This window comes from Amblyraja radiata, chromosome 20 (genome assembly GCF_010909765.2).
Source record: "Amblyraja radiata isolate CabotCenter1 chromosome 20, sAmbRad1.1.pri, whole genome shotgun sequence".
NCBI classification, from domain to species: domain Eukaryota; kingdom Metazoa; phylum Chordata; class Chondrichthyes; order Rajiformes; family Rajidae; genus Amblyraja; species Amblyraja radiata.
Window position 1 is genome coordinate 7,577,192 of NC_045975.1, and position 27,916 is coordinate 7,605,107.

The 27,916-nt window shown below is 46.9% G+C and overlaps 1 protein-coding gene across 6 annotated transcripts in view; it reads right to left on the reverse strand.

The window, feature by feature from the left end:
- Positions 1-27,916, reverse strand: part of shank2 (SH3 and multiple ankyrin repeat domains 2) — a 624,608-nt gene that overhangs the window by 308,706 nt on the left and 287,986 nt on the right. For all 6 annotated transcript variants that reach the window (XM_033038734.1, XM_033038735.1, XM_033038733.1 and 3 more), the window contains one exon: positions 12,913-13,020. In XM_033038734.1, coding sequence (XP_032894625.1) covers positions 12,913-13,020 — 108 coding nt within the window. The remainder of the gene's footprint in view (positions 1-12,912; positions 13,021-27,916) is intronic.

The following is a 27,916-nucleotide window of genomic DNA, read 5'->3' on the forward strand; positions in this document are numbered from 1 at the left end:
GCGACCTCAGTCCCTTCTGATCTATGTGCCTGGATCCTTGTATCTCTGATGTGGGATATGAATACAGAGGTGTCCCATTTTAAGGCAACAGTGCTAACAAGCAAGTCACAACTGACATCTACACTGACACGATATGTGGAGAGAATCTGTTCCCACTGCTGGGAGTTTAATACAAGGGAACATGACTTAAATATCAAAGCTGAGCTATGCAAGAAAGATGGTAGCACATACTTCTTCACACTTACTTATTCATTATGATGCCTATCGTGTCTGTGAAGCAATCCTCTCAGACTCACTTCACCCACTTAGGAAACCTGAACGGAAACCTCTGGAGACTTTGCGCCCCACCCAAGGTTTCTGTGTGGTTCCCGGAGGTTGCAGATGGTTGCCGGAGGTTGCAGGTAGTGGAAGCAGGTAGGGAGACTGACAAAAACCTCCGGGATCCCCTGGGAACCTCCGGGAACCTCACGGAAACCTTGGGTGGGGCACAAAGTCTTCAGAGGTTTCCGTTCAGGTTTCCTAAGTGGGACAGGGGCATTACTGAAGAAGGGTCCCAGCCCTATCCCTGTTCTCCAAAGATGCTGCCTGAGCCGCTGAGTTACTGCTGCACTTTGTGTTTTTTACCTCTTTTAATTTTCCTCTAATTTTGCGACTTATACTCTCTCACGTACTATCAACTCCGTTAGTTTCGTTTTGTTAAGAGATATGGGGAAACAGATTCCCTATATCGGCCCACGGAGTCTGCACTGACCAGAGATCCCTGCACACTAACACTATCCTCCACACACTTGGGACAATTTAACCAAACCAATTAGCCTACAAGCCTGTACGTTGTTGGAGTGTGGGAGGAAACCGGAGCTCCCGGAGGAAACCGGAGCTCCCGGAGAAAACCCACGCAGGTCACGGGAGAAACGTACAAACTCCATACAGTCAGCATTCACAGTTAGGATGGAACCTGGGTCTCTGGCGCTGTAAGGCAGCAACCCTACCGCTGCGCCACCGTGCCGCCCTCTTTGACACTCGGGTCATTTAGCTTCACTGAAGCGTGAAATTAATCTACCATCTTTTATTTGGACTATGGGAGGAAAAGATTGGCTGGCACGAGAACAAGACTTCAAAGGGCTGAATGGCCTGTACATTAACCTACATTCACTTACAATGTACCACTTGAAGCATCAGCGGACTGCATTTAAAAGTCGCCCATTGTTGAATGAGCTGTAAATTGGAGGAGTTGCAGTGTATATGAGGCCTACGTTGTGGAAAGCATAGGTATTTAATCGGGATGCATCACGGCACGGTTTGGGAACAGCTCCATACAAGACCGCGGAGAGATTGTGGACGCAGCCCAGACCATCACGCAAACCAACCTCCCTTCCATTAACTCCATGAACTTCCATTAACTCCACCTACACTTCACGCTGCCTCGGCATGCCACCATGCCACCAATCAAGGACCAGTCTCACTCCCTCTTCTCCCCCCTCCCATCAGGCAAGAGGTACAGTTAGATGAAAACGCACACCTCCAGATTCAGGGACAGTTTCTTCCCAGCTGTTATCAGGCGACTGAATCATCCCACCACAACCATCAAAAACTAGAGAGTGGCCCTGACTTACCATCTACCTCATTGGAGACCTGTGACCAATCTTTAATTGTACTTTATTGGACTTCATCTCGTACTAAATGATACATCCTTTATCCTGTATCTGTACACTGTGGATAGCTTAATTGTAATCCTGGATAGTTTTTGTTGTTGACCTGATTGGATGCACCAGAAAGGTTTTCACTTTACCTCAATACAGGAGACAATAAGAAACTAAACTAAATCTTGTCCATAATAAAGTTTTGTGTTTGCATCCTAAAAGTGTTAAAAATTCCCACGCTGTAATACGCAATAGTAGCATATCTTGACAGGACCCATCACATCCAATCATACATCAATGTGTTTTTCTGTCTCCTGAGCTAATTAGTCCATAATAAATCAACCCGTAACATCAGAGGTTTAGTCAGTGTGTGTAAGAAGGAGTTGCCAATGTTGGTTTAAACCGAAGATAGACACAAAATGCTCGAGTAACTCAGCGGGAGAGGCAGCATCTCTGGAGAGGAGGAATGGGTGACGTTTCGGGTCAAGACCCTTCTTCAGACTGGGAGTCAGGCAAAAGGGAAACGAGAGATTATAGATGTTGATGTTGAGAGATATAGAACAGATGAATGAAAGATTTACCAAAAATTAATCATGATAAAGGAAACAGGCCATTGTTAGCTGTTTGCTAGGTGAGAACGAGAAGCTGGTGCAACTTGGGTGGGGGAGGGATGGAGAGAGTGGGAATGCAGGGGGCTACTTGGAGTTAGATAAGTCAATATTCATACCACTAGGCTGTAAGCTACCCAAGCAAAATATGAGCTACTGTTTTTCCAATTTGCGCTTAGCTTCACTCTGACAATGGAGGAGGCCTAGGGCCAGAAAGGTCAGTGTGGGAATGGGAAGGAGAATTGAAGTGTTTGGCAACGGAGAGATCAGGTAGGCCCAGGCGGACTGAGCGTTGATATGTCGGAAATTATTAAACTCCGCCTTTAATCTGCAGCGCAAGACTTCTTGATTGCCAGAAAGTTAATTTACTGTCATTTCCAAATGCTCATAACTAAATGTGTTGATCATCTATGAATTTGCATCAATGTTTCCTGAAAAGCAAAAGGCAATTTCCCTCCACACTCACCTCAGCTGTGAAAATGTGCCACGCTCTTTAAATATTTACCAGGATGAAATAATTCTCGGTTGATTCCCTTTGGGTGAATGAAGCCTTTGTAATTCCCCTCTGGGAATGTGGTTGCAACTGTTTAAAGATCGCTTTGATGTAGCACTGAGCAGCAAATATTCATCTAATACAAATATTTCCCTTTGATTTCGCCACAATTGAGCTAAATAAATATAATCAAGACTGGATTTAGACTGTAGGATTATAACTGCGAGGCAGCTGTTAAGGGGCAGTCCCACTGCAGCGACCTAATCTGCAAGTTTCGAAGAGTTTGCCATCGACTCAAACTCGCAGCATGGTCGACACGTGGTCCTAGGAGGCCCTACGAGGTCGCTGGAACTCTCGTTCACGCTCGAGGGAAGTTCCCGCATACTCCCGGCCTCAGCATGTTGAAACATTTTCCGCGGTTAAAAATTGGTCAGCATGGATCTTTTGAACTCGTAGAGCAGTGGAGTCCAATCCAATCCAATCCAACTTTATTTGTTAAGCACTTTAAGACAACCAATGTTGACCAAAGTGCTGTACAGAAGAACAAACAAGACATCATAAACAGACAACATAACAGAACATAACATAACAGCTCACATAAGGCGCATAAATCACATATGAAGTACAACAATAAATCAAAAGACATAAAACATGAGCAAAAAACAATAACCACGCAACAAAGCAATCAAAATAAGAAACCAAACCAAGCAAATAAAGTCGACATCTTACTGGGTATCAAAGGCCACGGAGAAGAGATGGGTCTTAAGAAGAGATTTAAAAACAGACAAAGAAGAGGCCTGTTTAATGTGGAGAGGCAGATCGTTCCATAATTTGGGTGCCGACACAGCAAAGGCACGGTCCCCTCTGAGCTTCCGCTTAGTTTTAGGCCCACTCAGGAGCAGCTGATTATCTGACCTGAGAGAGCGGGCAGGTGTATAAGGGTGTAGAAGCTCAGATAGGTAGGGCGGGGCAAGACCATTTAGGGATTTAAAAGCAAATAAAAGAACTTTAAAATGGATCCTAAACTGAATAGGCAACCAGTGGAGTGAGGCTAAAATGTGCGAAATGTGCTCATGTTTGCGTGTGCCAGTTAAAAGACGTACAGCTGCATTCTGTACCATCTGGAGACGGGCGATGGAGGACCCACTAACCCCCACATACAGTGCATTGCATGGAGTGGGGTCGCTAGGTAGTTACAGGCAGTCGAGGGCAGCCGTAGGCAATCTCCTTCGCTGACCGGGCATTTTAATTGGCTCATTGGAGCTTTCGGGACCAAGGAAAACCGACCGGTAATGTTAAATGCCCGCTAAACTTTATTATAAGTTGTCCGGCTTCTTAAAAGTGTCTCCACTCCTTCTCCCCCCTTCTCCCCCCTTCTCCCCCTTCTCTCTCCCCTTCTCTCCCCTTCTCTCCCCTTCTCTCCCCTTCTCTCCCCTTCTCTCCCCTTCTCTCCCCTTCTCTCCCCTTCTTCCCCCTTCTCTCCCCTTCCCCCCCCCCCCCCCGCGCTCTCTAAAGGACTTACCATACACTGTGCAGCCGTCTTTTACCTTCCTGTTCATCGCGGGTGTGAATTTCAGACAGTGCTCCCCCGCTTTCCCTGGCCCCCGCCTTTGCGATGTGTGTGTGTGTGTGTGTGTGTGTGTGTGTGTGTGTGTGTGTGTGTGTGTGTGTGTGTGTGTGTGTGTGTGTGTGTGTGTGTGTGTGTGTGTGTGTGGTCGGTCGATCCAGCTCGAGGTTTTTCAGAGGACACCCCTCGAGCTTGAAGGTCGAAGACAGTCACTGAAAGGTCGCGTCAGTGGGGCAGACCCTTTACCCTAAAGTGATTTATTTTAGTTTAGAATTTAGTTTAGAGATAGAATCATAGGGTCATACAGTGTGGAAACAGGCCCTTTGGACCAACTTGTGCAATGCTGACCAACATAAGGCCATAAGGTCATAAGAATAGTAGAATTAGGCCATTCGGCCTATCAAGTCTACTCCACCATTCAATCATGGCTGATCTCTGCCTCCTAATCCCCATTCTCCTGCCTTCTCTCCATAACCTCTGGTGCCTGTACCAATCAAGAATCTATCTCTGCTTAGTTTAGTTTAGAGAAACAGCGCGGAAACAGGCCCTTCGCCCCATCGAGTCTGCACCGACCAGCGATCCCCGCACACTAACACTATAATTTGCATGTATAACCAAGCCAATTAACCTACAAACCTGTACGTCTTTGGAGTGTGGGAGGAAACCGGAGCTCCTGGAGAAAGCCCACGTGGTCACGGGGAGAACGTACAAACTCCGTATAGACAGCACCTGTAGTCAGGGTCGAACCCGGGTCTCTGGCGCTGTAAGGCAGCAACTCTACCGCTGCACCACCGTGCTGCCCTTAAAAATATCCACTGACTTGGCCTCCACAGCCTTCTGTGGCAAAGAATTCCAGAGATTCGCCACCCTCTGTCTAAAGAAATTTCCCTCACCTCCTTCCTAAAAGAACGTCCTTTAATTCTGAAGCTACGACCTCTAGTCCTAAACTCTCGCACTAGTGGAAACATCCTCTCCACATCCACTCTATCCAAGCCTTTCACTATTCTATATGTTTCAATGAGGTCCCCTCTCATTCTTCTAAACTCCAGCGAGTACAGGCCTAGTGCCGACAAACGCTCATCGTAGGTTAACCTACTCACTCCTGGAACATGTCCCATCTACACTAGTCCCACCTGCCTGCATTTGGCCCATATCCCTCTAAACCTGTCCTATCCATGGACCTGTCTAAATGTACACTCTCCTCTCTCTAGGATCTTTATCAACAACTTCTTATTTCCTGGAGACATCTTCCAGAAGACATACACAGATCTCGGAAAGTAGGTGGAGTGATAGGATGACTAGATTATAGATTGGCAAGATTATAGATTATCGGTGAGCCCTGCATATTCTATTACCGAAGATAGACACAAAATGCTGGAGTAACTCAGCGGGACAGGCAGCATCTCTGGAGAGAAGGAATGGGTGACGTTTCGGGTCGAGGCCCTTCTTCAGACTATTCTATCACTGACATTTGATAGTTTAACACTCTTGCTGGACAGACGTGGAAACAGAATGGTGCGCGCAGGAAACACAAACGTGTTGGTGAAGACCTGAGAGAGAGAGAACCCGCTGTCCCATCCATTTAGCCGAACAGTCAGTAGCCGGAGATGCCCTGGTTCCTTCAATGCCCAGCCATTCAATGCTCCCGTTCATTGTTCCTCCTTGCAACCCACTCTCAGAACATCTCACGAGTACATTCATCATAAACTCTAAACTTGTGGACAAAGACCAATCAAACCACACAGCAAGACCTTTTTCATTGCAATCAATTCCGACTTGTCGCCAGTCCTTCGAGAGTGGTCCTGATCACATCATTGTGTGAAAGCTCTTTACATTGTGTTGCAACGCCTGACCTCTCGATTATTGCCCTCTAGTTCCACACAGAGAGTACTCCATACCCTTGACAGACTTTAGACTTAACTTTAGACTTAACTTTAGATGGACACAAGGCCTGCTGCCCACAAGAGTCCTCGCCGACCAGCGATCCCCGCACATGTGTCCGACAATTTTTACATTAATACCAAGCCAATGAACCTACAAACCTGCCCGTCTTTGGAGTGTGGGAGGAAAACCGAAGTTCTCGGAGAAAACCCAGACCGTACAGACTCCGTATAGGCAGCACCCGCAGTCAGGATCGAACCCGGGACTCTGGCGCTGTGAGGCAGCCAATCTACCGCAGCGCCACCTCTCGGTTGTTACCCTATTCCTTCCACTCAAAGAGTTCTCCATACCCTTGATAGATTTTAGGCTTAACTTTAGATGGGAACAGGCCCTTCGGCCCACTGAGTCCGTGCCAGCCAGCAATCACCCCCGTATACTAGCGCTATGCTACACATTGGGGGCAATTTACAATTTACAGAAGCCAATTAACCTGCAAACCTGTACGTCTTTGGAGTGCGGGAGGAAGCAGGAGGTCACAGGGAGAATGTACGACCTCTGTACAGACAGCACCCATAGTCAGGATCGAACCCGGGTCTCTGGCGCAGTGAGGCAGCCACTCTACCACTGCGCCACCGTGTGGCCCTTAACAGATATTCCCTTGACATTCCTGCTGTAAGGAAGATTCCAAAGAGTGTAGAAAAGGGCACAGTGGCGCAGCGACAGAGTTGGACCCTTCCTGTCCACTCTTCCTTGTAAATAACATAGAAACATAGACAATAGGTGCAGGAGGAGGCCATTTGGCCCTTCGAGCCAGCACCGCCATTCATTGTGATCATGGCTGACCGTCCCCTATCAATAACCCGTGCCTGCCTTCTCCCCATATAACCTTGACTCCACTAGCCCCTAGAGCTCTATCTAGCTCTCTCTTAAATCCATCCAGTGACTTGGCCTCCACTGCCCTCTGTGGCAGGGAATTCCATAAATTCACAACTCTCTGGGTGAAAAAGTTTTTTCTCACCTCAGCCTTAAATGACCGACCTCCCCTTTATTCTAAGACTAATACTTCAAACAGGTTCGATCAAAAAGGCACAAGGCCAGAGGATAGCATGAGGACATTTGCAAACAACATGTGGGCCACTGCTCTCCACTGAGCTGCCCCTTTGTGCTCCCAATGAATGCATTCTGTGGAGTGTATTGCTGAGACTCTCTGAAATCCAGTTGACCTGAAGACATTGGCAGTCAGGCACGTTCCCTTCTCTGTACTTTCAGCCGGCCTTTATTAAACCAGTGCAGAGCCTCCACTGAATACATATAAGGAGGCAGACAATTGAATTAGCAAAGGGCCACTTATTTGTTCAGAGGCTGACTCCATGTCACGTTGGAGTGAATCCTTTCAGAAATGTGAATATTACCATTATTCCAGCTAATGAACAGAAAGTGATGATTACAGGCGGCCACTTTTGTTTCGTTTATTTTAGAGATACAGCTCGGAAACAGGCCCTTCGGCCCACCGACCAGCGATCACCCAGTCGCCAGCACAATCCCGCACACTAGGGACAATTTACAATTTTTACCGAAGCCAATTAACCTACAGACCTGGACCTCTTTGGATTGCGGGAGGAAACCAGAGAACCCGGGGAAAACCCACGGGGTCACATGGAGAATGTACAAACTTCGGACAGGCAGCACCCCTGGTCAAGATCGAACCCTGGTCTCTGGCGCTGTAAGGAAGCAACTCTACCTCTGTGCCACTGTGTCGCCCTGACCATTCACTGAACATGGAAACGGGGCCCTTCGGCCCACCGAGTCCATGCCAACAAGCGATCGCCCGTACACTAGTTCTATCCAACACACTAGCGACAGTTAACAGGAGACAATTAACCTACAAACCTGCACGTCTTTGGAATCAGGGAGGAAACCGGAGCACACGGAGAAAACCCACGTGGTCACAGAGAGAAAGTACAAACTCTGTACAGACAGCACCTGTAGTCGGGATCGAACCGGGGTCTCTGGCGTCGTGAGGCAGCAACTCCCCCGCTGCATCACCGCGCCATACTCTCCACAGGAAGTATTTTCTCAGCTACGCTGTGCTGCTAATTCTTTGTCTCAATGTCTGAGCGAACTCAGATGGCAAAAAACGCCTCAGGCAGTACATAATCTCGTTGCCTCTCAAGTTGCTGAGTGTGTTTCATGCAATAAGTGGTCCGCAGTTGTAAATATGAGCGTTTTTCTGGATGCACACACAGTACATCGTCTAGCGGCACGTCCCAGTTCAAGCAGGTTTGCCCGGCATTGCGGAGGGAAAGCAAATCATTTGGATTGTGAATCTTATTCCGGTAATATCTGGAGTCAAGAGTGTTTTATTGCCATATGTCCCAGATAGAACAATGAAATCCTTACTTGCAGCAGCACAACAGAATATGTAAACATAGTAGGTACACAAAAATGCTGGAGAAACTCAGCGGGTGCAGCAGCATCTATGGAGCGAAGGAGATAGGAAATGAGCAGTCGAGGTATCCACCCGAGTCGACAGCCTGCCCATCTTCCGGGCGCATATCCGTGCCAGCGTGCCCCTGGAGAGGGAACACACGGTGTCCACGGGGGACTCTAGAGGCCTTCCATGAACGGAACGAGTGCTGCGTTCACAGAGCTGCTGCTCTGCTGCAAGTAGAGGGCCTGTCCCACATTCACAACCTAATTCACCACCTTTTTTACTCGTGGACATTTTTCATCAGGCTAGAAAAACGCCCCGACCTACTTGATGCCACGAGTACCTACGACTAGCATCACGGCCTGCTATGACCTACCTACGACCTCCTACGGCCTCGTGACAACCATGCTGCGAGTATGAGTCAAGGGCAAACACGGCAGAGGTCGTGAAAGTGGGACAGGCCCTTTACAGCGTCAGAGGCCCGGGTTCGATCCTGACTACGGGTGCTTGTCTGTACGGGGTTTGTACGTTCTCCCCGTGACCTGCGTGGGTTTTCTCTACGATCTTCAGTTTCCTCCCAAACTCCAAAGACGTGCAGGTTTGTAGGTTAATTGGCTTCGGTCAAAATGTATAAATGTAATATTGTCCCGAGTGTGTGTTGGGTAGTGTTAATGTTCGGGGTGATCGCTGGTCGGCGCGGACTCGGTGGGCCAAAGAGACCGTTTCCGCGCTGTATCTCTGATCGAAACGAAACCACAGGAATGCAGGAATAATATCAACCGTTTTATTTTCTTCCAGCTGCTGCGATAGTTGTTCCAATCTGTTCATGTGAAACTGAAATGTCACATCAGATGGTGCCCTTGCCTGGTGTCAGCCGTGGAGTTTGCAAGGTGGGAGGTGCCTTCACATTTACCAGCCTTGATACGACGTTAGCAAAAATGGAGCAAAAGCCAGAGAAGGTCACGTGCTCTCTCTCTCTCTCTCTCTCTCTCTCTCTCTCTCTCGCTCTCTCTCTCTCTCTCTCTCTCTCTCTCTCTCTCTCGAGCCTTCCTACTGTTCCATGGGTTCATGCCTGATATTCCTTCACGTTAGAAGCAAGGAACTGCAGACGCTGGCTTACAAAAAATTGACATAAAGTGATGGAGTAACTCAGCGGGTCTGGCAGCACCTCTGGAGAACATGGAGAGGTGACATTTCGGCTCAGGACACCTATTCAGACGGAAGAAGTCTGAATCAAGTCTGGAGAAGGGTCCCAAACCAAAATGTCAACTCTCCTTCTTCTCCAGAGATGTTGCCTGCCTGACCCGCTGAATTACCCCAACTCTTTGTATCCTTTTTACTTTTAACCTTACTCTGCCCAGCAGCCCTAGTCCATCCATCACCACCCTTAAAGGCTGAGCATACCCCAGCTCCCTAGGTTAGAGATGTCCAATGATTCACAACACTCAGGGTGAACACATCTCTCCTTCAACCCCTCTCTCTGAAAGGGTGACCTCTACTTTTGTTACCAAAACTATATCGGCTGAGTTTGTTTCTCTCAATGTTACACTTACTCATGCTGACAGACATTTGACATGTGCAATTGTAGTTTAGTTTAGTTCAGAGATACAGGTCCCAACGGGTCCGCGCCGACCAGCGATCCCTGCACACTAACACTACCTTACTACACACGCAAGAGACAATTAACATTTATTCCAAACCAATTGACGTTTTTGGAGTGTGGGAGGGAAATCGAAGATCTCGGAGAAAACCCACCACGCGGTCACAGGGAGAACGTACAAACTCCACACAGACAGCGCCCGTAGTCGGGATGGAACGCGGGTCTCCGGCGCTGTGAGGCAGCAACTCTACCGCTGCACCACCGTGCCGCCCCATCTAACAAAAAGCAGGAACTAATTAGACCATTGATAAAACTGTTTCTCTTCCCCCTCTGTGGAATGTCTATGGTAGCCATGACAACAGTAGCTATCTACGCGAATAGCATGTAGAATATTTTCAGTCTTTCTGCCGCGTTTATGTTCTCCACACTCCAACTCACCAGCCAACAGCCTTCTTGTTCTTTGTTTTCTCACCACCCTCTGACTAAAGAAATTCCGCTTCAACTCCTTCCTAGAGGGACGCATTTTTATTCTGAGGCTGTGTCCTCTGGTCCTAGACTCTCCCACTTGGGGAAAACATCCTCCAAACATCCGCTCTGTGACGGGACAGTGTAGAGGGAGCTTCACTCTGTGTCTAACCCGCCCTGTCCCTGCCCTTTTTTAAAAAAAAAATGTATATACAACATGCTTTTATTCAAGCAAACAAACCAACAGACATAGTATCGGGATGACAGGCTGCCTATATTGGCAACTTACAAAACAAGTGTCATCAAATTGCAATGTCATCAACTTCATCAATAATTCACGTGATCCCCTGTGGCGGCCAGCGTTCACGGAAGGCCGCCAGAGTCCAAGCCCATACCGTGACATTGGGCAATTGCAAACTTTGTCTTACATGGAGGTTTCAGGACCCAGGGTGATGGACCATTGCCGTCTATCCAGACTGAAGGCTCAAAGAGAGTGGAAAGCAATGCAATAGTAAAAGATCTCATTGAATGGCTGTAAAGTTAATGGGATGGGAGGCCTTCTTCTCCTTGGGTCATAAGACACAGGAACCATAATTTGGTAATTCGGCCCATTAAGTCTGCTCCACCATTCAATCATGGCTGATCAGATTTTCGATCTAAACCCATTCTCCTGCCTTCGTCTCTATTAACATATAACATATAACTGCACTTTGAGGTTATCTCTCACAATCTTACTAATGGGGAAGACGCGGTGGCACAGTTGCTGCCTTGAAGCTCCAGGGACCCGGGATTGATCCCGACTACGGGCGCAGTCTGTAGTGAGTTGTACGTTCTCCCCATGACCCGCGTGGGTTTTCTCCGGGATCTGCGGTTTCCTCCCACACTCCAAAGACGTACAGGTTTGTTGTTTAATTGGCTTGGTATAATTGTAAACTGTCCTTAGTGTGTGTAGGGTAGTGTTAATGTGCGGGGATCGCTTGTCGGCGTGGACCTGCTGGGTCAAAGGGTCTGTTTCTGCGCTGTATCTCGGAACTAAACTAAACTGATCAAGACCTATCAGCCTCCGCTTTAAGAATAGCCAATGGTGGCCTCCACAGCCGCCGGTGGCAATGAATTTCACAGATTCACCACCCTTTGGCTAAAGAAATTTTTGCTCATATCCATTCTAAAGGAACGCCCTGCTTTTCTGAAGCTACCTTTGAACTGTCTTTAATCAGACTCTATCAGACTTTATTTTGCACTAAATGTGGTAGCCTTTAACCTTTAACCTTTATCTGTACACTGGGGACTACTTGTTTGTATTTTTCTGTACATACATCTTTGGGGCGGCACAGTTTCACAGCGGTAGAGTTGCTGCCTCACAGCGCTAGAGACCCGGGTTCGATCCTGACTATGGGTGCTGTCTGTACGGAGTTTGTACGCTCTCCCCGTGACCTGCGCGGGTTTCCTTCGGGAGCTCTGATTACCTCCCACACTCCAGAGACGTACAGATTTGATGGTTAATTGGCTTGTTATAATTGTCCATAGTGTGTGTGGCATCGTGTTAGTGCGGGGATTGCTGGTCGGCGCAGACTCGGTGGGCCGAAGGGCCTGTTTCCACGTTGTATCTCTGAACGAAACTAAACAAAAACTAATCTACGCATTGGATAGCGCACAACAACAAGCTTTCCACTGTACCTCGCTACACATGACTATAATAAACTAAACCTCAACGTAAATGTAAATATCAGTCATATGCAACTTTAAAGCACTCAACACAAAATGTTTTGCCATCAGTATTAAGCAAAGTATTTAAGCGTTTAACCTTCCCCATGGAATGTTTGGTGAATTCATTGCCATAGAAGGCTGTGGAGGCCAAGTCAGTGGATATTTTTAAGGCAGAAATAGATAGATTCTTGGTTAAGTAAGTAAGTTTATTGGCCAAGTATTCACATACAAGGAATTTGCCTTGGTGCTCCGCCCACAAGTAACAACATGACATACAGTGACAGTTAGTACGGGTGTCAGGGGTTATGGGGAGAATGCAGGAGAATGGGGTTAGGAGGGAGAGATAGATCAGTCATGATTGAATGGCAGAGTAGACTTGATGGGCCAAATGGCCTAATTCTGTTCCTATCACTTATCACCTTATGAAGTCAGCATGTGGGCAGGTAGCGGCACCTGGTCTCAAATACCTTGCCTCCATTTTCTGTTCATCGCACCCTACGTTTTCCACTTGGATCCTTACCTGGTTTGGCTTCGTTGGCCGGGATTTCCTCCACACATTCCGCGGGAAACCATCCGATCCTTCCTCGAGCACTGCCTTCCCAGAATCCGCCTTCCCCAATGCTCAGAACTGCAAGGATAACGAGAGAAAAGAACAAAAACAGTTTACACAAAGGCACACATCTACTGAGCATTGTATTGGAAGAGGAACACTAGATTCATTATTAGTCTATCCCACCTCATGAACCTGCTTCCCACTCTACAATGTCATAGAATTACACCCCCGCCCAAGTCGCACCAGCTTCTCGTTATCACCCAACAAACAGCTAACAATGGCCTGTTTCCTATATCATTGTTACTTTTTTGCATATTTTTCATTCATTGCTCTGTATCTCTCCGCATCATCTCGTTTCCCTTATCCCTAACCAGTCTGAAGAAGTGTCTTGACCTAAAACGTCACCCATTCCTTCCCTCCAGAGATGCTGCCTGTCCCGCTGAGTTACTCCAGCTATTTGTGTCTATCTTCGGTTTAAACCAGCATCTGCTGTTCCGTCCTACACACAATGTCATAGAATTGTACGACCACCAGACACAGGCCATTTGGCCCACTTTATTCATGCTGACCCCAATGCCCATCTCTACAGGTTCCAATTCCCTGCCTTCAGCCCAAGTCACTCCTTTTCTATCCAAGTATCTGTCCAAATGCCTTCCAAATGTTGTGACTGAATCTGCCTCCACCACCTCCTCTGTCAGCGTGTTGCAGACAACAACCAATGTCTGTATAACAAACTTCCCCGTTAAACTTCCTTTAAATTGTCAATTCGTCCCTTCCAACCCAAACCACCCCCTCCCCTGGTACTTTCCCTTGCAACTGCAGGAAATGCTACACTTGTCGCTTTACCTCCCCCCTCGACTCCATCCAAGGATCCAAGCAGTCTTTCCAGGTGAGGCAGAGGTTCACTTGCACCTCCTCCAACCTCATCCATTGCATCCGCTGCTCTAGGTGTCAACTGCTCTACATCGGTGAGACCAAGCGTAGGCTTGGCAATCGCTTCGCCCAACGATTAACGCATTAACGAACCCGATCTCCCGGTGGCTCAGCACTTGCATTCCATATCCGACCTTTCTGTCCTGGGCCTCCTCCATGGCCAGAGTGAGTCCCACCGCAAATTGGAGGAGCAGCACCTCATATTTCGCTTGAGTAGTTTGCACCCCAGCGGTATGAACATTGACTTCTCCAATTTCAGATAGTCCTTGCTTTCTCTCCCCTTTCCACGCTCTCCCACAGCCCACTGCCTCCGCATCTTCTTTTCTTCTTCCCACCCCCACCCCAACATCAGTCTGAAGACCTGAAACGTCACCTATTCCTTCGCTCCATAGATGCTGCCTCACCCGCTGAGTTTCTCCAGCATTATGTCTACCTTAGATGAAGTGAACATCACTCAGGTAAGAGGAGGTACAGATGATGTCCGAGACTGGGTCTCGACCTGAAACATCACCCATTCATCCATCCAGAGATGCTGCCTGTCCCACTGGGTTACTCCAGCATTTTGTGTCTATCTTCGGAGTAAACCAGCATCTGCAGTTCCTTCCTACAGATACTGCCTATTTCACTGATTTCAACAATGCAGAACAGACCCGATCTGACACTTTGCAAAATATAATCATCGGTCCTTTGTTTTTCCTTCCCTTAAACATACTTGCCTCATTTTATCTACTTCTCACAAGTTTTGTACCTCAGTTCCCGTTGCGCACCTGTAGGTTTTTGCTCAGGACCCAATTACTTTAGTGTTTATGTGTTTATTTTTATCCCCCGAAAACTTTCCATTCTCTGGGCAGTTGCTGATGTGATTAATAAACGCATTTCTTTCTTCCACACGCGCCGCAGCGGATTTGGGATTTGTGCCTCTTGCCAGGGGTATAATTAGCGTTAGCTTTGTATAATAAGAAATCTTTCTCCTCGTCGCCAGGCCTCCGCTGGAGAGCTTTGTGAAGAGTTGTCACATCGCACTGCGTTTGACAATGTTAGATATAAGAATGGAAATTCCCTCACAAGCCAAAGCCTAGTTATGTGCGGGAAGGAACTGCAGATGCTGGTTTTACAGATATTTCCAGCAATTTTATCAAAAAAATTAAGCAATTTCTTTCAGGATGATATTACTTGTCTGCTAGACACAAAGTGCTGGAGTAATTCAGCGGGTCAGGCGGAATAGAAACATAGAAACATAGAAAATAGGTGCAGGAGTAGGCCATTCTGCCCTTCGAGCCTGCACCGCCATTCAATATGATCATGGCTGATCATCCAACTCAGTATCCCATCCCTGCCTTCTCTCCATACCCCCTGATCCCATTAGCCACAAGGGCCACATCTAACAACCTCTTAAATATAGCCAATGAACTGGCCTCAACTACCTTCTGTGGCAGAGAATTCCACAGATTCACCACTCTCTGTGTGAAAAATGATTTTCTCATCTCGGTCCTAAAAGACTTCCCTCTTATCCTTAAACTGTGACCCCTTGTTCTGGACTGGACTAGAATCTGTGAATGGAATGGACAGGTGACGATTCGGGTCGGGATCTTTCTTGGTAATCTTCAGGGCGGCACGGTGGCGCAGCGGTAGAGTTGCTGCCTCACAGCGCCAGAGACCCGGGTTCAATCCTGACTACGGGTGCTGTTTGTACAGAGTTTGTACGTTCTCCCTGTGACCGTGTGGGTTTTCTCCGGGATCTCAGTTTCCCTCCCATACTACAAGGACGTACAGGTTTGTAGGTTAATTGGCTCCCGTAAAATTGTTAAATTGTCCCTAGTGTGTGTGGGATAGTGTTAGTGTGCGGGGATCGCTGGTTTGGCAAGGTTGGCCAAAGGGCCTGTTTCTGTGCTGTATCTCTAAACTAAACTAAACTAATGATACTTCCAAAGTAATTTCTTTCAGGATTTACATGACTTGTTTGCCAAACACAAAGTGCTGGAGTAACTCAGTGGGTCAAACAGTATCTGTGGAGGGAATGGACTGGAGACGTTTCGGGTCGGGACCCTTCTTCAACGGGACCCCGTTTGCTATTGTCTGTTACTATTGTAAAGCGACTTTGAGTCTTAGAAAAGCGCTATAAAAATTAAATGTATTATTATTATTATTATTCTTCAGAGTGTAAGTTGTTGTGTGGACGATACTTGCACAGAAAAAATCGCATGGAACAGGAATGGGGTATGACAACGTGCCTTTGACCTAAAACGTTAACTCTTATTATCTTCTCAGACCTGCCTGAGTGTTTCTGGCACATATTATTTTTATTTAAGGATGTTAGGGAGAAGGAATAAAAGGATCCAACTTCAGATTAGACTCCAAACCCTTTTGGAGAAGGGGCCCAACATGAAACGTCACCAAACCATCTTCTCCAAGGATTCTGCTTGACCCGCTGAGTTACTCCAGCACTTGGTGTCCTTCCTTTGCAAGGCAAGTCCTTTACATACAGAGAGTGGTGGGTGTCTGGAACGTGCTACCAAAGGGAGGTGGGAAAAGGACATACGGTAACATTGTTTAAGAAGTGGTCACACAGAAGCATGAACAGACTTGGGATAGAGGAATAGACTGCCCAGTCCATCACAGGTTCTGACCGCCCCACCATCGAAGGGACTTACAGGAGTCGCTGCCTCAAAAAGGCAGCCAGCACCATCAGAGACCCACACACACCCTGGCCAGGCTCTCATTTCACCCCCGCCATCGGAAAGAAGAAGCAGGAGCCTGAAAACTGTAACATTGAGGTTCAGGAACAGCGTCTCCCCTACAGCCATCAGGCTATTAAACACGACAACCTCAAATAAGCCCTGAACTATATGGACATGGAGGCACTGGTTTTGTCTTGCACTAGTATTCTTTATTTGTTTATCTTTATGTGCATGTATATATGGACTTTTTTCATTTATTATATTGTTTACACATTCTGTTGTGCTGCTGCAAGTAAGAATGTCATTGTTCTATTTGGGACATATGACAATAAAACACTTGACTAGGGGAATATGGAACATATTCCATAGGGCGACATGGTGGTAGAGATGCTGCCTTACAGCGCCAGGGACCCGGGTTCGAGCCTGACTGCGGGTGCTTGTCTGGGTGTATCAGAGATCTCCTCGGTTTCCTCCCACACTCCAAAGACGTACAGGCTTGTAGATTAATTGGCTTGGGATGAATGTAAATTATCCCTAGTGTGTGTCGGGTAGTGTCAATCTGCGGGGATCGCTGGTTGGAGCAGACTCAGTGGGCTAAAGGGCCTGTTTCCGCGCTATATCTCCAAACTAAACTAAAAAAATAGTAGATGGGATTAGTTTAGATTGGCACAATGCACGGCATGGATACAGCAAGCTGTATTTCTCAAGCTGTATTTCTATGTTCCGTGTTCTGAAATGATCTACTTTAAGAACGGAGAGGTTTCAAACTTTATTGGTGATACGATGAAGGCAGAGAGGGTGAATTGAAAGTGGACATCAAAGGAGATTGCTGTGCGGTGAACTCATAGACTTGTCTGGAATAATAGCTGTGGAAAAAAACTATAGGAGTACCAATCAGAACGTGCAAGTTGAGTGAATTATTTCACCAGAGATATCATATCAACTGCAAGTTCCTGCTAGCGAGACTAATAAAAAATTTGAAGTTTCATAAATTCCTGTGCAAAGATACTGAATTGGAAATTCATCTGCGTCAATCTCTCAGCATTTTGTGTCTTCCCGAAGCCGTTTTAAAAAGCTAAAAACATTTCAGATTGCAAAACTGCTATTTGAAAGATGGTATGATCAGACGCCTTCATCTAGAACAATTCCACCTTCAGCAGGTACAGCAAGTAATCTGTCTCAGCTCTGACACACAACTGAAAGTTCATAGGTTCATTAGTGATAGGAGCAGAATTAGGCCATTCGGCCTGTCATGACTACTCCGCCATTCAATCATGGCTGAGCGACCTCTCCATCTCAACCCCATTCTCCTGCCTTCTCCCCATAACCCCTGACACCCGCACTAATCAAGACTCTGTCAATGTTGGCCTTAGAAATATCCATTGACTTGGCCCCCACAGCCTTCTGTGGCAAAGAAGTCCACAGGTTCACCACCCTCTGACTAAATAAATTCTCCCTCATCTCCTTCCTAAAGGAACGGCCTTTAATTCTGGTCCTAAGTTCATCAGACTCCTTAAATGTACTGTGTCTTAAAGGTAAAGGGCATTTTTAAGGTGACACAGTGGCACAGCTCCAGATCCCTGGGTTCGATCCTAACCTTGGGAGCTGTCTGTGTGGAGTTTGCATGTTCTCCCTGTGACTGCGTGGGTTTCCTCCGCGTGCTCCGGTTTCCTTCCGCGTGCCAAAGACGTGCGGGTTTGTAGGTTAGTTTCCCTCTGTAAATTGTCCCTAGTGTGTCGGGAATGGAGGAAGAAAGTGGGATATTACAGAACTAGTGTGAATGGGTGATCGATGGTCAGCATGGACTCGGTGGGCCGAAGGGCATGTTTTCATGCTGTCTCTCTAAACTAAACCATGTTACACAAACCAGCTACTGGCGAGTGTTGTCTGGCCTACCGTGGTGGCCCCAGACAGGGGCCCAGTCAGGGTGACCGAAGTCTTGCCTACCGCACGCTCAAGGTCGGTTGCGGGAGGCACTCCTGGGGAACAAAGGTGGACGGGCGAGGAGAGGAGACGGGTGTGAGATCTCTGGTCGATCTACATGACCAGTGAAGGTGACGGCTGGAGGCCCTGCAGCAGCCTGGAGCTCGCCTGGATCGGGCACTGCTCATAACAACTGGAGCCCAGACTGGACTTGTAAAATGGCACTAAAACATGCCGCCTCTTGCATGCGGAATCAGTGGACTATTTCTGTACACTTTGCTAATTGGGTTGGTACGGCAGTACTGTACTGAACGGTTTGTACGAAAACAATTTCACTGTGTGTTTGCACATGTGACAATAAAAGCAGTCTGAAACCCGAAACGTCGCCTATTCCTTCTCTCCAGAAATGCTGCCTCACCCGCTGAGTTCCTCCACCATTTTTGTCTACCTTCCATTTTTCCAGCATCTGCAGTTCTTTCTTAAACATAAAAGCATCATTGATCCATGGTATTGTACAGGTTGTTAAACCGTAGTTATACTCGAGGAATAGAATAGAATGCCTTTTATTATCATTCAAACAACTTGGTTTGAACGGAATTGCATTCTCATTCTCGAAATTGAATGGGTCTCTCTCACAAGGGTTTTCACTACAGCTTGGTTCACATGACAATAATAAATGATACCAATGTCAATAAATGATGGGGAGATGTAAATAGAGTCGGGCAGTAAATATTAGTCATAGAACGATTCAACGCGGAAACAGGCCCTCCAGCCCTCTGACCCAACTTGCCCACACCGACCAAGGTGTTCCATCTACAGCAGTCCCACCTGCCATATCCCTCTCGACATTTCCTGTTCATGGTACCTGCCCAAATGTCTTTTTAAATGTTGTTATCGTACCAAATTGTTTTAAGGAACAGTTGGACAGGTACATGGATAGGACAGGTTTGGAGGGTTATGGACCAAGCGCAGGCAAGTGGGACTAGGGTAGCTGGGACATTGTTGGCCGGTGTAGGTGAGCTGGGCCAAAGGGCCTCTTTCCACACTGTATCACTCTATGACTCTGTGACCTGCCTCAACTACCTCGTCTGACAGCTCGTTCCACACACCCACCCTTTGTGTGAAAAGGTTCCTATTACATCTTTCCCCCTTCACTTTGGACCCCCAGCAGGACCAAAAACAAGGCCTGTCAAAGGGCAGATGAGCTCCTAGCAAGCCTTCTTCTTCTTGTGAATGAAACATAAACCAAAGGAATAGTTAGACCTCAAGCCGGGCGTTGGGCAGCCTGGTTGCAGCCAGTCTCTGCGTCAATGTCTGCCAGGCCCTGACAGAGCTCCATTTGCTGGGTGGAAGAGCGGGCACCCAGAGATGACATGGTTGGCTGTCTGTTGTTCTGCTCCGCATTCACAGGCTGGGCTCTAGCGAGCCAACGGCCATCCACACTTCAGTAGAAGTTGCGATCACTGTCGTACACAGCATTTGTAAGGAATGATGATAAAGCCCACACACGCCAAAACCCTATACTTCCAGCGGCGGAAGTCCGCAGGAACTGGAGGACAGAGATGTGTGGTGCGTCCGTCACCATTCCCGTTGAAACCCAGCGCCATTGCATCGCTAATGTTTTCAACGATGATGAATGAATGAATGAATGGATGACCTCTAAACTAAACTAAACTAAGTGACACTCTGCTCACGGGAGAGAGCCAAGTAAATTAATTTTTCTTTCACCTCGTATGACCTTGAGAATTACATCAAAGTTTGCTTGGATTGATTTCAGTTATGAATATTTATTGAACGCACTGATCTTCGTCATCAAAAAATTAATTAGGAAGTCATATTCCAGCATTATTTAAATACTTGTTTAGTTTCACCCCAGTGAAGGTGAGTGGTGGAATCAAGGGGGGGGGATTTGATGAGAATGTGGGAGGAATAATAATCATTAAAAAAAAGGATTAATGTAAGATTTAAAAATAGGAACAAAGTGCTGAAGTATGTGGGTCAGGCAGCATCCCTGGAGAACACATCAGATTAGTGCTTACATGGGATAGTGCTGGGGATCGCTGGTCGGTGCAGACTCGGTGGGCCGAAGGGCCTGTTTCCGCACTGTCACACCAAACTAACACTAAACTAAACTGGTCAACACAGATCCAGAGGGCCGAAGGGCCTGTTTCCGCATGGCATGTGTCTATAACTATCAACAAGTAAACAGTCAGATTTCTGTGCAGTATAGGTCGATGAAGAAACACAAGCGACTGCAGATGCTGGAATCTGGAGCAAAACACAAAGAGCTGGAAGAGGGGCTAGTGGAATCAAGGGATATGGGGAGAAGGCAGGCACGGGTTATTGATTGGGGATGATCAGCCATGCTCACAATGAATGGCGGTGCTGGCTCGAAGGGCCGAATGGCCTCTACTCCTGCACCTATTTTCTAACCGCCCTGGGCCAGGCAGTGCCAGATAAGGTGGTGACCCAAAACGTCGTCTGTCCAGATGTTGCCTGACCTGCTAAGTTACTCCAGCATCTTACTTCAGTTTAGTTTAGAGATACAGCGTGGAAACAGACCCTTTGGACCAGCGATCCCTGACACTATCTCACACAACAGGAACAATTTTACAATTCTACTGAAGCCAATTAACCTACACACCGGCAGGCATGTCTTTGGAATATGGGAGGAAACTGGAGCACCTGGGGAAAAGCCATGCGGTCACGGGGAGGACATACAAACTCTGTACAGACAGCGCCCGTAGGCAGCAACTCTACCACTGCACCACCATGTCGCACTAAAAAAACATTTTGTGTTTGGCTCAGAAGCGATCAATGCCCGGCTGCAAATTCTCACATAATTCTTTGAAGAATCGTGCCCATTAATGTCCACAGATAACGGCAACCCCATCCTTTAATATTTAGTTTAGAGATACAGCTCCGAAACAGACCCTTCGGCCCACTGGGTCCACGCCGACCAGCGATCCTCGCACATTAACACTATCCTACGCCCACTAGGGACAAATTTTACATTTATACCAAGCCGTACATCTTTGGAGTGTGGGAGGAAACCGAAGATCTCGGAGAAAACCCACGCAGATCACGGGGAGAACGTACAAACTCCATACAGACAGCACCCGTAGTCAGGATCGAACCCAGGTCTCCGGCGCTGCATTCGCTGTAAGGCAGCAACTCTACCCCTGCGCCACCGTGACCGCCGAAACTAAAATATTGTTTCGATTCTATCGATCTATGGCGTTCACTCCAACTTGAGGTTGAGTGGTGTCATCTGCTTCATGATGTCCTGCCACTCTCTCTGCCCTCAGCTAGCCGGCTAGCTCTGACCAGAGAGCTGATGTTCTTTTCGCTGCAGTCTGCTTCCAGGCAGTCACTCCATATTTTTGGCAGTCTTCCTCTTGGGCAGTTTCCATGGACACATGCCTCAAATGCTAGTTTGGGAGAGCGTGATGGTGGTGTTCGCTGGATATGGTCGAAGTAACGTAGTCTTTTTGTTGTAATTCTGTCCAGAATGGTTAATTCCATACCAAGGGTTGCACGTATGGTGGTGTTCCAGATCCTGTCGAGACGTGACACTCCCATTATTGAGCGAAGGCACGTCATTTCAAACGTTCATCTTCCTCCTTCAGTGTCCACGTTTCCGCTCCATACAGCAGTATTGAGAGCACGTACTTTATAGAGCACGACCTTAGTTGCTGCTTCGGATGTCTTTGGCGCTCCATATCTTTGAGAGTCTTTGAACTGTCCCAGCAGCTTTCCCAGTGCGTAATGTTACATCTTCGGATCAAGATCCAGTTTGACCTTGATTAGATTCAAACTGCTTTTAATCCAGGCCCATCGCGGGGACAATTTTACAAAAGGCATCGACTGTGCCACCATGTGGGATCCAGTAAATGACGAGGAGGGTTTCACCCAGAAACACAATCGCATTTAAAAAAACTTGGAACATTTAATGGGAGGCGTGCTCGCGATTTCATTGATGTGATGAAAGGGAATTGCAAAGCAAAGCCTCATTCACACTCCCAATAGTGAATGTTAAACAGCTATGTCAGATGTTCAGTAATCAGCATTTTAAAGGTAAGGAGCGCCGTGCACATGTATCTTGAAATGATGGGATTAAAATGGGGCCAAGCCAAATATGTTTGCTCCGTCTCTGCTTTAGAAGTTCCATTAACCTATTTAAATCAAAGTACGGCTGAACGAGCGGGACTTGATATGATTTTGTGAGGATGTCAAACATTTGCCTTGTCAGCAGTCATTAATGGTTGATACAACAATATATATAGAGGGGCAGTGGAGGTCAGATTAGATCGTAAACCTGCCTTGTCCAATACATCATCATTATGTCATAAGAATGAAGGGCAAGTATAAATGAGTTCTTACAGCTAAATATATCTTGCAATTATTTCCCCCAATAATGACTTTAGACTTTAGAGATACAGTGCGGAAACAGGTCCCTCGTCCCACTGAGTCCGCGCTGGCCAGCGATCACCCCGTGTACTGGGATTATTCTGCACACTGGGGATTATTAACAATTTTACCGATGCCGATGAACCGACAAACTTGTGCATCTTTGGAGTTTAGTTTAGTTTAGTTTAGTTTAGAGATAAAGTACGGAAATAGGCCCTTCGGCCCACCGAGTCCGTGCCGACCAGTGTTCACCCCCTACACAAGCACTATCCAACACACACCAGGAACAATTCCCAATTTTACCAAAGCCAATGAACCTACGAACCTGTGCATCTTTGGAGTGTGGGAGGAAACGGGAGCACCTGGAGAAAACCTACGCGGTCACGGGGGAAACGTGCAAACTCCATACAGATAGTCACGATCGAAAGATATTGTCTGTAGTTGTATTAAACCTATGGCAGTTCTGGGTCCCATCACGTTACAAAGGATGTCAAGGAGAGAGGGAGATTTTAGCTGAGTTTCTGTTTGAGATAGAGCATGGTAACAGGCGGGTCGGCCCACCGGGTCCACACTGACCACCGATCACCCATTCACACTAGTTCCATGTTATCCCATTTACACATCCACTCCCTACCACATGAAGGGTACTTTTGCAGATCCCTAGAAACCTGCAAACCCGCACGTCTTTGGGATGTGGGAGAAAGCCGGAGCACCCGGAGGAAATCCATGTGGTCACTGGGAGAACGTGAGAACTCCACACAGACAGCCACCGAGCTCAGGATCGAACCCGGGTCTCTGGCACTGTGAGGCAGCAGCTCCACCCGCTGCACCACAATGCCACCACTCTATCATTGCAGGGAAGTATTAATTTTTGTACTCTCTCTTTCAGGACCTGCACATCACTGCCAGGGATGACAAGGGTGATTTAACTGCATAGGGTTTCCTCCATTTCACCATTTCTAGTACTTTTCATTCACTTGTTGCTTTGTGGCATCGAAAGCAAAGTTGACCATCTCTACTTGTCTTTGTGCAGGAGATTTCTTGACAAACTGCACTTGTAAAGGTATTATGATATAAGGAAGATAGGCACATGGAAACATAGCAACACAGAAAATAGGTGCAGGAGTAGGCCATTCGGCCCTTCGAGCCAGCACCGCCATTCAATATGATCATGGCTGATCATCGAAAATCCGTACCCTGTTCCTGCTTTCTCCCCATATCCCTTGATTCTGTTAGCCCGAAGAGATATATCTCTCAATTGAATTGAATTGGCCTCCACTGCCTTCTGTGGCAGAGAATTCCACAGATTCACAACTCTCTGGTTTTTCCTCATCTCAGTCCTAAATGGCCTACCCCTTATTCTTGCACTGTGACCCCCTGGTGCTGGACTAACTGCACTTGTAAATGTATTATGATATTGGGAAGATAGACACAAAATGTTGGAGTAACTCAGCGGGTCAGGCAGCATCTCTGGAGGAAAAGAATAGGTACAGGGGAAGAGATGGTTTGGCCAAGACAAAGCAATACCTCCCCAGAGTGGGAACTGGATGAATGAATGAATGAATGAATGAATGAATGGATGGATGGATGGATGAATGAATGAATGGATGGATGAATGAATGAATGGATGGATGGATGGATGAATGAATGAATGAATGAATGAATGGATGAATGAATGAATGAATGAATGAATGGATGAATGGATGAATGAATGAATGAATGAAAGAAAGAATGAATGAATGAATGAGTGATACTTTATTGTCACATTTTTTTTCTTTATTTATATAGCACATTTTTAGTCAACTTGCATTGACCCCAAAGTGCTTCACATAATTACATCCACACACACAGGCAAAGGTGGGTGAAGTGTCTTGCCCAAGGACACAACGACAGTATGCACTCCAAGCAGGATTCGAACCAGCTACCTTCCGGTTGCCAGCCGACCACTTAGCCCATTGTGCCATCTGTCGTGACAAGGCACAGTGATAGTCTTGGTTTTTCATACCCGAGGTATGCAAAGAGTCGCTACATAAAGGGCGGCGACAAAGTTACAAAGTGACTGCTGCTTGGTATCAAGTGGCTAGTGTAAACCCACCTCCCACTCCAAAGAGTAGCCCAACTGCTTTGTTGTTCAATAGCAAGGTGGACCATTGTATGGGGAGACCATCATCCAAAGCAGGAGTGTCCTGGGATCAGACACAAAGTGCTGGAGTAACTCATCCCTGGAGAAAAAGGGTGTGTGACGTTTTGGGTCAGGACCCTTCTTCAGACCTCCTGCTTGGGATTGATGGATCCACAGCTATACATGAGTCCCCAAATGGTACTGAAGTTCCCACAGTAGTTCCTGTGCAAAGAAGCTCCAATACCTCTGACCAATCACCACTATTGATAGAACTTATATGGGATCATCTTCAGGAAACAGTCCTTGAGGGCAATTTGACAACTTGGTGAATGGAATTGGATACCAGGTGCCAGAGTACTAACGGACTGGCCAGCTGTTTTAATGAGGATAGATAACTATTGGCTTTGGCTATTCTGAAATAATGCCATGGCTTATTTACATCTGCCTGAGAGGTCGGAGGAAGGGTCTCGACCCGAAACGTCACCCATCATTTTTCTCCAGAGACTCTGCCTGACCCGTTGAGTTACTCCAGCACTTTGTATCTATCTACCTGAGAGGTAGATCAACTTCAGACTAATACGTACAGTGTTTTTTTACCCAGAGTTGGGGAATCAAGAACCAGAGGACGTAGGTTTAAGGTGAGAAGGGAAAGATTTAATAGGAATCTGAGGGGTAACTTTTTCACAGTAGATTTCTTCACATTTTCTTCCCAGCTGTGACCAGGCAATTGAATCATCCTACCACAAGCAGAGAGCAGCGCTGAACTCCTATCTACCTCTTTGATGACCCTCGGACTATCCATGATCGGACTTGCTGGCTTTACCTTGCACTAAATGTTATTCTATTAGCGTGTATCTCTACACTGTAAATGGATCGATTGTAATCATGTATTGTCTTTCTGCTGACTGGTTAGCGCGCAACAAAAATCACTTCACTGTACCATGTGCAAGTGACAATAAACTAAACTGAACTAAACTGAACCAAGGTCGGTGGGTGCATGGAACAAGCTGCCGGAGGAGGTATTCGAGGCAGGTATTAGAGAAACATTTAAAAGACATTGATAGGAAAAGTTTGGAAGAACATGTGCCAAATGCGGCCAGGTGGGACTAGCATAGATGGGGATCATGGCCGTGTAGGGCTGAAGGGCCTGTTTGCATGCTGCATGACATTACTATAATAACTGATAAATTCAAAGGTTCTAGGAGCAGAATTAGGCCTTTTGGCCGATCAAGTTTATTCCCCTATTCAATCATGGCTGATCTACCTTTCCCTCTATTGCCCCCATTCTCCTGCCTTCTCCCCGTAACCCCTGACATCCGTACTAATCAAAAACCTGCCAATCTCTGCCTGAAAAATGTCCATTGACAGCCTCCACAGCAGTCTGTGGCGATGAATTCCACAGATTCACCACCCTCTGACTAAAGAAATTCCTCCTCGTCTCTTATCTGAAGGTACGTCCTTTTATTCTGAGGCTCTGACCTCTGGTCCTAGACTCTCCCACCAGTGGAAACATCCTCTCCACATCCACTCTATCCAGGCCTTTCAATATTCGGTAAGTTTCAATGAGGTTCCCCCCCTCATCCTTCTAAACTCCAACGAGTACAGTCCCAGTGCCTTCAAACGCTCATCATATGTTAACCCACTCATTCCTGGGATCAATCCCGAGTGTCTATCGGCCTGCCACATTAGTGGTGCAGCGCGCCCCTCCGTATAACATTACAAGATCAACCGGGATGATTTATTTCTGGTACATCCTGTGTTCTGAAAATAAAGTGTTATTTCGGGAGTATTTGCTCAGAGCACTGCAATATTATGTCATGTCTGAAATAACATGGAGAGCATGACTCACACAAGACCAGAGGCCCTTTAAATCTGCAGCAAAAATATTAATATAGACCGCAATGTAAACTGCAACATAAACAGTGACATTTTTTATGTTAGTTACATATAGGGAGTTTCAATTATCCGTAAGTGCTGCTCAGAGTTTATACCAGTTCATTATACAAGCTCTCTGGAGGATTATTCTTCTGTTCTCTGCTTCAATTAACAGCTGAGGTGGAAGCATCGAGGGAACGTTTCAACGAGAGGGAATGAAATGTATAGGAGAAGCTGTGAGTAGCAGTTAACTCGTTTAAAATAAACTGTTGTTATAGACACAGGAAGCTGGAGTAACTCAGTGGGTCAGGCAGCTTCTCTGGAGAAAAGGAATAGGTGACGTTTCGGGCCAAGGACCCTTCTTCAGACTGATATTGAAGTGAAAGGGAGATGAGAGATATAGATGGTGATTTAAGGGCCTGTCCCACTTGGCCGTCATTTGCTCGTCACGCTGATGGCGCGCGAAGATTTCGTACATCACAAAATCTTGCGACGTCGCGCGCGGCCACGCGTCACTGCCTATGTCATCGCGCACAATGCGCGCATCACGATGCTCGCGTAAATGATGTTGCGTAAATTACACGCAAATGACAGCCAAGTGGGACAGGCGCTTTAAAGAGAGATAGAACAAGTGAATGAAAGATATGCAAAAAAGTCACATTCCTTTTCTCCAGAGATGCTGCCTGACCCGCTGAGTTGCTCCAGCTTTTTGTGTCTATCTTCGGTTGAAACCAGCATTTGCAGTTCCTTCCTGCACAAACTGCCGTTATGCTAGGATTTTACAGTCATTCAAGTATGGGTGTTACAGGTTGATCCCACGTTTGCACGTACCATTGGGGAGTCTCTATTCAAAGAGGAGTTTAATAGAGAAGGTTCATAGAACATAAAACAGTACATCACAGGAACAGGCCCTTCGGCCCACAATATCCGTGCCAAACGTAATGCCAAGCTAAACCAATCTCCTCTCCCTGCACACGATGCGCAGTGGGGCGGCGCGGTGGCCCAGCGGTAGAGCTGCTGCCTTACATCG